Genomic DNA, 12,040 nt, shown 5'->3' with positions numbered 1-12,040 from the left:
TCGGTGATAGTAGTGTTGCAGTAAAAACAGGCGAACAGTTGGTAAGCATGCACTCATGTGTGTAGTGAAACACAGATGAGTGCATGCGATAGCAACTGAACATTTTGAAAAATTTAAGATAGAGCTGATAGCGATAGCAACTGAACATTTTGAAAGATTAAAGATAAAGCTGATAGCGGATCTATTTGAGGCACAGGGGCGGGGCAGGGAGACGGGACAGGCGTTAGACAGCTTGCGTGATTGTGATGGGCGGACATAATAATAATTATAATAATTTAGGACCTGCTCAGAGGTCATCAATCGGCACACATGCGATGCATGCATGCAATTCGTATCTGCGATTAACCCTCCCGTCGTCCTTCCCCCCCAAGGGCAGCCGGGAGCAGACAGGCGTCAACGTGAGCCGCGCCAGGGGACCAATCCAAGTGCTCCTGTCCGTCTTTGTCAAGGACGCCACAGCGTTAGCGATCTATTCTTGTGCATGTTTTTCCATTGGGTTTATCTTATCGGGGGGGAAACCCTTGCGAGCACGGGGAGAACATGCAAACTCCACACAGAAAGGCCTGGGAGATACCCCACCTGGGTAACTGGCATCATGGAAACCTGGTCCCCAAGCGGGAATCGAACCCTGGACCTTCTTGCTGTGAGGCGACAGTGTTAACCACTACACCACCATAGCAATAGATACAAGTGGTAAGCATATATGTGAATAGAATAGATATATGAAGTAAGCATATTATGTGAATAGAATAGAAGTACTTAACCCAGCAATGAAACCACGCAATAAATACATGTAGTGAGCATATGCATACATGGTGACAGTAGAATCATAGTATATAAGAAAATTGTGAAATAGAGTAATAGATAGAACTGTTACAAAGATGAAACAGGGAATGTCCAGTCGTTGCTTTTCTTTTGAATCAAATCTTAATTTCTTTTATTTTTCTATTAGTTTACAATTTCTAGTACAATTCAGTTCTTTCACCATCAAAATCATTTCACATTCTGTCTGCTTGACGAGCCGCGCCAAACATATCACGGCTGTTTCTAATACAATCAAGTCCAGTGACTCGAGTCACATGCAGTTCACACTTCACAGCAGCGCTGGTGGCAGGAGCTGTCCACTCTTGAGTGGTGCTGAAAGACAAATATATTAGTGGTGGTAACCACACAGTGCTATTTTCAACTTCATTAAAGCAAATAAAAACAAATAAAACAAAACGTTATCACCAACTAAACTATGTGTGTGTATTTTATATATTACTTTCTGTAATGAAAGTGTATTTTATCTATATAATAGTTACAACAAGAACTACTGCAAGCGTATGGATACAGGATGAGATACAAGACACTAGCTCAGGGCCGTATGCCCTGTGGGGGCAGGAGAAGTCACTCAGAAGGTTCAGCATTGCAGGCCAGACAGAAGACGGTATGAAGCTGTTCCATGGGACCGGTTGAGACGGAGACAGAGGTTAAAAAGTTCTCCCATGTCTGGAGAAAAGCAGACATGGGAGCAAATAGACATCCTAACTAAACTAGACAGATTAATCTAAGGGTCAGTCCCCGACCAGGTGAGATCAGGGTAGGTTGAAGGAGAGAGAGAAAAGATGGGTCTTAAGCAGGGATTTAAAAGCTTCGACAGAGCAGGCGCCCCTGATGACGGCAGGTAATTTGTTCCACAGGTAGGGAGCGCAGTAGACAAAGGCTCTGTGGCCGGCGGATTTCTTTTTAACATTAGGAATCGATAGAAGCCCCACATTTTGTGAGCGCAGAGCACGAGTGGGCGAGTATCGGGAGATGAGATCGGATAGATAGAGCGGTGCAAGCCCATTTAATTTTTTTTAGGTGAAAGTCAGATCGGGCTTGAATAGGAAGTCCAGTGTAGGGCGGACACAACTGGTGTGATGTGATCAAATTTTCTAGTTTTAGTTAGTATCCGTGCAGCGGCAATTTGCACGAGTTGAAGATTTTTGATGCTTGAATTAGGTAGGCCTGAAAAAAGTGCATTACAGTAGTCTAGACATGATGAGACAAAAGCATGAATTAGGGTTTCAGCATCAGCCAGAGTTAAAATGGGGCACATTTTGGCGATATTACGAAGATGGAAGAAGGCAATTTTGGTGACGGGGAGGAATAAAAAATTACTCCGAGGTTTTTTATGGTGGAGCTCTGGGATACATGACAAGTATCAAAGTTGAGGGAGATGTCCTGAAACAGGCCTCTGTGGTTTGGGGGGCCAACAATTAACATCTCAGTTTTATCTGCATTAAGGAGTAGAACGTTTTGCAACATCCACTTTTTGACGGCAAGCAGGCAAGCCTCAAGATTTTGTAATTGGGAGGAATCATTTGGCTTATAAATGTGTGTTTTTATCATAGAGGTGTGGTTATACTATTAATCTGGATTGTCTATGTTATTCTAATGTTAATTTTAATCAAGGATGAAGACTATTTCACCATACATGACGCATCATAGCTTTTTGCTCACTGATGGGGTCCCATGTTGTGCAGTAGGTGACCTTTTTTTCTTTTCGCGCCTGCCCTTCAAACAGCCTGAGTCCGCCACTGGTGGGAAGTATATGTCTCTGATGTCTTGGTATAGTGGGCAGGTTGTTAAGAAGTGGAGCTCGGTTTCCACCTCTTCTTATGTGCAGTGGGTGCACAGTCTGTCTTCTCTTGGGAGCCAGGTCTGCTCATGGCGGCCTTTCTCTGTGGCTAGGCTGTGCTCGCTGAGTCTGTACCTAGTCAAGGATCTTCTTAGTTTTGGATCAGTCACAGTGCTCAGGTATTCTGCCACTGTGTACTCTCTGTTTAGGGCCAAATAGAATTTCAATTTGCTTCGGTTTTGGGTTGATTCTTTCCAATGTGTCAGATAGTTTTCTTTTAGTTTTCTTATAATTTGGTTTAGTCCAGTGTGGTTTCTGTCTGGTGGCTCTGCTTGTGTTTGTGAGCAGAGTCCCAGAATCACGCTACTGCAGCCTCACAGCTGTCAGACTTCTTAATCAAAACTCTACTTAGCCCACTGCACCTCACTGTATACCTCTGTATATAGCCATAGCCTACTGTATGTAGACTTTCTTTTTATTATTATTAAAAATATATATATCGCACATTGTGCTAACCATTGCACTTTACTGTACAGTTTTATTTATATGTGTCTTATATTGCAACTGACTGTTGATGGTCACATCCTGGTTGGACGAACACAATCTTGTTGCACTGTTTTGTACTGTGTAATGACAATAAAATTAATCTAATCTAATCTGTCTGAGTGGGCATCTCTCAAGGGTCTCTCTGTAGGTCAGGGCTTTGTTATGGAGTGTGTCTGGGTCACTTTCTTTAGGTGGTTATAACATTTAAATGCTCTCTTTTGGATTTTGATAATTAGTGGGTATCTTCCTAGTTCCGTTTTGCATACATTATTTGATGTTTTCCGTTGGGTGCGGAGAATGGATTTGCAGAATTCTGCATGCAGAGTCTCAATTTGGTGTTTTGTTTTGTGAAATCTTGGTTTGCAAGTGGGCCCCAGACCTCACAACCATACAGGGAAATGGGTTCTATGATGGAGTCTAATATTTTGAGCCAGATTTTAATTGTCTAGCTTGATGTTCCTTTTGATTGCATAAAAAGCCCTTTTTGCTTTGTCTCTCAGGTCGTTCACAGCTTGGTTGAAGTTCCCTGTAGCACTGTTTAGGCCGAGATAGGTGTAGTTTTTTGTGTGTTCTAGGACAATTGTGTCTAGGAGGAATTTGTGTTTGTGTTGTTGTAGGCTGGGCCTTTTTTGGATTATATCATAACCTTTGTTTTGGTTAGATTTACTGTCAGTGCCCAGGTCTGGGAGAATTTGTGCAGAAGATCAAGGTGCTGTTGTAGCCCTTTTGTTGGAGACAGCAGCACCAGATCATCTGCAAACAGTAGGCATTTGACTTCTGTGTTCACTAGGGGGATGGGATGCCAGTGCTGCAGCTTGTTTCAATGTTGTTGTTTTTTGCCAGATGTATATGTTGAAGAGGGTTGGACTCAAACTGCACCCCTGTCTAACCCCCCCCCTCCTCTTTCTCTCTCTCTCTCTCTCTCGCTCTCGCTCTCGCTCTCGCTCTATCGCTCTCTCTCAGGTGAACGCGTTCCTGTCCTTCATCGTCCCTATGGCAGCCATATCGGCACTGAACGGGATCATAGCCAATCAGCTGCTGCGGATGTTCAAAGAGGCGGAGCAAGAGAACCGCGTCTGCATCGTTGGAGGAAACGCCACCACGCTGAACGTCACCGTCGAGCCCAACCGAGCTCAGTCCCTACGCCACGGAGTCCTGGTGCTCAGTGAGTAACCCTAACCCTAACCCAACGAGCTCAGTCCCTACGCCACAGAGTCCTAGTGCTCAGTGAGTGTTGTATAGCATTATTATTGTAAAGCATTTACATTATTGTATATAGCATTTACATTTAGTCATTTAGCTCAAGTTTCTTTATTAGTTGTCATACAGAAGTACAGAATACTTTTATACAAAATGCTTCTTTCTGTTACGCTCCAGAGACTGTGCTAGACAAAAATAGATAAGTATAAAATAAAATAAAATAAGTATAGCCAGTATAAAATAGAAGTCACGTACGTAGACACAAGTGTTCAGTATGTACATATGTACAATGTTCAATGCAGAGTACAAGTAACTGAGTTACCATACAATATACTAATATACAATATACTATATAGTGCAAAGGAGAAATGGGATGAGGTACAATTTAGGTACAATTTACAGTAAGGTGTAATAATAATAATAATAATAATAATAATAATAATAATAATGACTTGGATTTATATAGCGCTCTTCACTGACCCAGAGCGCTTCACAGAGTCCATTATTCATTCATACACAGTCATACCGGTGGTGGTAAGCTACAATTGCAGCCAGAGCTGCCCTGAGGCAGACTCACGGAAGCGTGGCGAATAATCATCGCCCACGGCCCCCCCTCCGACCACCACCAACATTAATTCACATGCATACACAATCATACGAGGCAAGTAGGTTAAGTGTCTTGCCCAAGGACACAACGGCGATGGGATGGACATGGGCTTGAGCGGGATTCGAACCACCAACCCTTCGATCATTGGACGACCCGCTCTACCCCTGAGCCAAAGCCGCCCCACGAAGGTATGGGTTGTAGTGCAAATTCGTTACCAATAAATATAAAGTGTGTTTAGGTGTTCTAAAGTGTGTAAAGTGGGTGCTGCAGTGAGTTGTTTGTTTAAAGTGAGTGTGTGCGTGTGGATGTGTGTGCTGTGAGTGCATTTGATGGTTGTTGCATAGTGTTATTGTTCGTTGAGCATCCTGATGGCCTGGGGATAGAAGTGACTGACGCTTTTTTATCCAAACTGACTTACAAGTTCTCTACGACAAGTCATCAGGAAGGGCACAACTCTATCAGCTGAGTAACAATGATATGATACATTTATTTATATTGCGCCCCTCAACCAATAGTTACATTGGCCCGGGGTGCATCCCGGGAAGGAAAGAGAAACAAAAAAGACAGGAACAAATACGAAAACAGAAAAAAATACATGCAGTCCAACCAAGCAGATAGAGAACAGACACACCAGTCAACAACAATGTTCATCAAAGTGTTGAGTGCTACAGTGTACAGTAGGTATATTTATCTGTTATTGCTGTGTAATAGTCAGAGGTATATTTAGCTGTTATTGCTGTGTAATAGTCAGAGAATGTGCTGTGAGTAAGTGCTTTTCACCCTTTTTTCAGAACTACTTCAGCTTTCACTATCTGTTATTTCTTTCACTTTACTGTATGTTTTGAATGTGTATCAAACTGTTATTACACAAGAAAAACTAAAATTGGAATACATTTGTACAGGTTTTTAGTGAAAAAGACAATTGAACATCAATTCTACTTTGAACATGTACATTTGGTAAAATGGAAGGGCTCCTAGTGACGGCCCCGAATAATCTTTTTGCCTATGGCCTCCAACAGCTTAGTGACGGATCTGACACACTCAATGAGAAGAGGTACTGTAGGGTAAACCCGCCTAGTTCAAATACTGTCCTTCATTTAATCCTGATCCTTGTATCTGACACTGTAGTACTTCTAATAGTACACTGTAGTACATCGGATCAAAAAACAAACTCAGCAAGACCGACGGCTTCTCAGTTACAGTGGGTGACAATATTGTCACAAGGAAAGATGAAATTACATACCTGGGTTCCATCCTAGAGGCAAATCTTTCCTTTCACTTCACTCCTCTCTCACTTCACTCCTCTCTCCTCTCTCACTTCACTCCTCTCTCTCACTTCTCTCCTCTCTCCTCTCTCACTCCCCTCTCCTCTCTCTCACTTCACTCCTCTCTCCTCTCTCACTTCACTCCTCTCTCTCACTTCTCTCCTCTCTCCTCTCTCACTCCTCTCTCCTCTCTCTCACTTCACTCCTCTCTCACTTCACTCCTCTCTCCTCTCTCACTTCACTCCTCTATCTCACTTCTCTCCTCTCTCCTCTCACTCCCCTCTCCTCTCTCTCACTTCTCTCCTCTCTCACTCCCCTCTCCTCTCTCCTCTCTCACTCCCCTCTCCTCTCTCTCACTTCTCTCCTCTCTCCTCTCTCACTCCCCTCTCCTCTCTCTAACTTCTCTCCTCTCTCCTCTCTCACTCCCCTCTCCTCTCTCTAACTTCTCTCCCCTCTCCTCTCTCACTCCATTCTCTTCTCTCTCACTTCACTCCTCTCTCTCACTTCTCTCCTCTCTCCTCTCTCACTCCCCTCTCCTCTCTCTCACTTCACTCCTCTCTCCTCTCTCACTTCACTCCTCTCTCTCACTGCTCTCCTCTCTCCTCTCTCACTCCCCTCTCCTCTCTCACTTCTCTCCTCTCTCCTCTCTCACTTCACTCATCTCTCCTCTCTCACTTCACTCCTCTCTCTCACTTCTCTCCTCTCTCTCACTTCACTCCTCTCTCCTCTCTCACTTCACTCCTCTCTCTCACTTCTCTCCCCTCTCCTCTCTCACTTCTCTCCTCTCTCCTCTCTCACTTCTCTCCTCTCTCCTCTCTCACTTCACTCCTCTCTCTCACTTCTCTCCTCTCTCCTCTCTCACTCCCCTCTCCTCTCTCTCACTTCTCTCCTCTCTCCTCTCTCACTCCCCTCTCCTCTCTCTCACTTCACTCCTCTCTCCTCTCTCACTTCACTCCTCTCTCTCACTTCTCTCCTCTGTCCTCTCTCACTCCCCTCTCCTCTCTATCACTTCTCTCCTCTCTCCTCTCTCACTTCACTCCTCTCTCACTTCACTCCTCTCTCTCACTTCTCTCCTCTCTCCTCTCTCACTCCCCTCTCCTCTCTCTCACTTCTCTCCTCTCTCCTCTCTCACTCCTCTCTCCTCTCTCTCACTTCTCTCCTCTCTCCTCTCTCACTCCTCTCTCCTCTCTCTCACTTCTCTCCTCTCTCCTCTCTCACTCCCTCTCCTCTCTCTCACTTCTCTCCTCTCTCCTCTCTCTCACTCCTCTCTCCTCTCTCTCTCCTCTCTCCCCTCTCACTCCCTCTCCTCTCTCTCACTTATCTCCTCTCTCCTCTCTCTCACTCCTCTCTCCTCTCTCTCTCCTCTCTCCTCTCTCACTCCCCTCTCCTCTCTCTCACTTCTCTCCTCTCTCACTCCCCTCTCCTCTCTCTCACTTCTCTCCTCTCTCTCTCCTCTCTCACTCCCTCTCCTCTCTCTCACTTCTCTCCTCTCTCACTCCCTCTCCTCTCTCTCACTTCTCTCCTCTCTCCTCTCTCTCACTCCTCTCTCCTCTCTCTCTCCTCTCTCCTCTCTCACTCCCTCTCCTCTCTCTCACTTCTCTCCTCTCTCCTCTCTCTCTCCTCTATCCTCTCTCACTCCTCTCTCCTCTCTCTCTCCTCTCTCACTCCCCTCTCCTCTCTCACTCCTCTCTCCTCTCTCTCCTCTCTCCTCTCTCACTCCCCTCTCCTCTATATAACTTCTCTCCTCTCTCCTGCTCTGCTCCACTTGCTCTCCTTCACCTCTGCAATCAACTCAGCTGAGTCCTATATGGCTATTAGACTGCCTGTCTTAAAGGGGCAGTGCCAATAGGCTACTCTGCTACAATGTCATACAAGTCATATTCATACAGGTTTAAATAAACTATTGAATATTGCTGATACTTGTATTGTAGGGCTGTCCCCGACTAAGGATTTGGATGGTCGACTATGATTTGCCAACATTTGCCGTTAGTCGACTATTGGTAGACAAAAAAAATAAATAAAAAGTATATGTATATATTTTTTTGATATATATATTTTTTTTTAAATGTATCATTCCATTTGGGCTGTGGGGGGTGCTTAATGTCTGAAGGAGTCGACTGAAGGCTTCTTGTCCTCTGCAAAAGCATGCAATTGGTCCCCTGATGGATACATCTTGATATTTGTCTAGTCTACTGTGTTCATTAGATGGGTGAAATCCTCTTTCAGTGCCTCTGTGCCTGTTTTCATAGGCAGTTCGCCTCTGGTATGCATGCCATTAGTGTTAGCCACGCTTCTAGGCCTCTTTTCTTTTGGAAAGAATGATAAAAAAAATAAAATAAAAAATTATAAATTATAATAATTTTTTTAATATATATTTGACTTAGAAGAGGTTGGCCAGTTGACTACGGCTCCTTTCGACCGATTAGTCAACTAATCGACTAATAGGGGTCAGCCCTAATTACAAGTAATATTCATACTGGTTTAAATAAACTATTGTGGTGGACACTAGAGGGAGGTGTCTCACTTCAGAATGGACACTGATTGAGTGACAAGAGGGAGTTGACTTAAGGGTGTGGCTGTACTTTGGTTCTGTGATTTTGTTTGGAAGTAAAGTTCAGAGACTCGATACTCCGTCTGCTCGTCTCATTGATTCACTTCCACAGTGGTGACCCTGACTTGTGAAATATGAGCAATAACGAGAATCCACCGGCTGTGGTTCCCGCAGTGTATGCAGCTACAGTCAAGTTGCCAGAGTTTTGGCAGCATGACCCGGCCCTGTGGTTTCAGCACATCGAGGCACAATTTCACCTCTGCGGAATAATGTCGGATGAGACTAAATATTATCATGTTGTCGCGGCATTGGATTCCTCCACTACACGCCGGGTGATGGGATTCCTGAGAGAACCACCAGCAGCCGGCAAATACAACGCGCTCAGAGAACAGCTGTTGCGGTTGTTCCAGCTGTCAGATGCCGAGCGCGCGGAGCGCCTATTGTCTCTCAACGGATTGGGGGACAGTAAACCAACAGAACTGATGGAGAACATGCTAGCACTGCTCGGTTCAGGTGACGCTACATTTTTTTTTGTGCAGCTGTTCCTGCGTCAACTCCCGACTCCGGTGCGCACGGCTCTGGCCAGCTCGCCTCTTGTGCGCACCAAGGATTACCGGGGATTGGCGGAGGAGGCGGACAGGATACTACTGGCCTCCCGTCAGTACTGTGTGGCTGCTGTGTCTGATCGGGTGTGTGATTGCAGGGATCAGACACAGAGGGATGATAGAGGGCTTTGTTACTATCATCGCCGTTTTGGCAACAAAGCGAAGAGCTGTGTTCCACCATGCAACTTTGGTAACCAGGGAAACGCAAGAGCCGGCGCTCGTTAGCGGCTATGAGCGCTGGCGTCAATATCAACGAGCTGTTGTTTATCGAGGACACGTTGTCTGGAAGGCGTCTGTTGGTGGATTCGGGCGCCCAGAGGAGCATCCTGCCTGCGTTGGCCACGGACGCCTTGGGAAACGGACATGGACCACCCCTGGACGCGGCTAATGGGACTTCCATCCATACGTTTGGTACCAGGTACGTGACTATGTGTTTACATGGACAGCAGTTTAGCTGGGAATTTATTATTGCTTCAGTGTCGGTGCCTATACTGGGCATGGATCTTTTGTGTGCTCACAGACTGTTAGTGGACGTTGCAAACCGTAGGCTGATTGGCTCTGTGTCCTTGAACACATACCCCTGCACACTGGGGGGGCCGGGGCCGCCTGCCCTGGCCAATATGCTCGCCACAGGCAATATGTACCAGCGCCTCCTCGCTGAGTTTCCTGCTCTGACTGTCCCCACTTTCTCTGCCTCTGTCGTCAAGCATGGGGTGGAACATTACATCCCAACGGTGGGGCCGCCAGTTTATGCACGGGCGCGCCGCCTGGATGCTGCTAAGCTGGCAATATCCAGGGAGGAGTTTGCCACAATGGAACGTCTCGGCATTGTGCGCCGGTCCAACAGTCCTTGGGCCTCCCCACTACACATGGTCCCCAAGGCGGACGGGAAGTGGCGTCCGTGTGGTGATTTCCGTCGCCTAAATAACATCACCACTCATGACCGGTACCCAGTGCCACATATCCAGGATTTCTCTGCCCACCTGGCGGGCGCCACAATTTTTTCTAAAATAGATTTGGTGCGTGGCTACCACCAGGTGCCGGTCCATCCGCTCGACGTGCCCAAGACTGCCATTATCACCCCGTTTGGACTGTTTGAATTCCTGCGCATGCCATTCGGCCTTAAAGGGGCAGCGCAAACATTCCAGCGGCTGATGGACTCTGTGCTGCGAGGCCTGTCATTTTTGTTTATTTATCTGGATGACATCCTGGTAGCCAGTGCATTGGTGGAGGAGCATCGGGGACATCTCCGTCAACTGTTCGAGCGGCTCAACGAGCATGGGCTGATCGTGAACCTGGCCAAATGTCAGTTTGGCCTGCCGGCCATGGATTTCCTGGACCACCATGTCTCTTCCCAGGGGGCTGTTCCTCTACCCGCCAAGGTGAGGCAATTGCTGCTTTCCTCCGCCCCCTCACCATCAAACCTCTCCAGGAGTTCCTGGGGATGGTTAATTTTTACAATAGGTTTATAGGCCATGCGGCTCACCTGATGAGACCTCTGTACGAGGCGTTGAAGGGGAAGAGAGCCAACGATGACGTGGGCTGGTCCCCGGAGCGGGTCCAGGCATTCGAGGGCTCTAAGGCTGCCCTTGCCAATGCCGCCATGCTGGCACACCATCTCCTGCTGCTCCTATAGCCCTCACCACCGATGCCTCCGATTACGCAGTAGGGCGGTGTGCGAGCAGTGGGTGGCTGGCGCCTGGCAGCCTCTGGCCCTTCTTCAGTAGGAAGCTGCGCGACAACGAGAGGAAGTATAGTACATTCGACAGGGAGCTCCTGGCCCTCTTCCTCGCCATACGTCACTTCAGGTTCTTGCTGGAGAGCCGCGAGTTCACAGTTTGTCGACCACAAGCCCCTAACGTTTGCCATGGCCAAGACCACGGAGCCATGGTCGGGGCGGCAGCAGCGGCAACTTTCCGCATATCGGAGTTCACTACCAACATCCAGCATGTAGCCGGTAAAGACAACCAGGTGCAGACTGCCTCTCCCGGGCGCACGTCACCCTGTGCACCTGGGCATCGACTATGCCTGCCATGGCTGCTGACCAGCTCACCGACTCAGACCTTCAGGCATTCAGGACGGCTGTGACAGGACTTCGACTCGAGATGTGGTGTTTCACGACAGCGGTGCCACGCTCCTCTGTGACGTCTCCACTGGCCAGCCCCGCCCCATGGTCCAACTGACTGGCGCCACCGGGTATTTGACACCATTCATGCCCTTTCACACCCTGGGTAAAGGCGTCGGTCAAGCTGGTAGGGGCCAAGTTCGTCTGGCCGGGCCTTAGGAAGGACGTCAAAGTATGGGCGGCCTCCTATGTGGCGTGCCAGCGTGCCAAGGTACATCGTCACACTAAGGCCCCCCTGGAGCCATTTCTCATTCCAGAGAGGCGGTTTGACCATGTCCACGTGGACCTGGTGGGCCCACTTCCCCGTCTCAGGGTTTCACACACCTCCTCACTATGGTGGACAGGACCACCAGGTGGCCGGAGGTTGTTCCCCTGTCATCAACAACAGCTGCGGAGGTGGCTCTGGCGTTTATCTTCGGCTGGGTCACTCGGTTTGGCACGCCATTGGACCTGATTTCGGACAGGGGATCCCAGTTCACTTCTGAGCTGTGGAGCACCGTGGCTGAGAGACTTGGGGTGAAACTCCATCGTACCAC

General features: G+C 47.6%; 1 protein-coding gene across 1 annotated transcript in view; it reads left to right on the top strand.

Annotated features, from left to right (window-relative positions):
- Positions 1-12,040, top strand: part of ntsr1 (neurotensin receptor 1 (high affinity)) — a gene marked incomplete at both ends in the record, with an annotated part of 158,334 nt that overhangs the window by 139,671 nt on the left and 6,623 nt on the right. The window contains 1 exon segment of the mRNA XM_084333358.1: positions 4,115-4,316. Within this exon segment, the coding sequence (XP_084189484.1) occupies positions 4,115-4,316 (202 nt within the window).

The sequence above is a fragment of the Notolepis coatsorum genome (assembly GCF_963971535.1).
Source record: "Notolepis coatsorum genome assembly, chromosome: 17".
Classification (NCBI taxonomy): domain Eukaryota; kingdom Metazoa; phylum Chordata; class Actinopteri; order Aulopiformes; family Paralepididae; genus Notolepis; species Notolepis coatsorum.
This window is presented reverse-complemented; position numbering and strand designations above follow the sequence as displayed.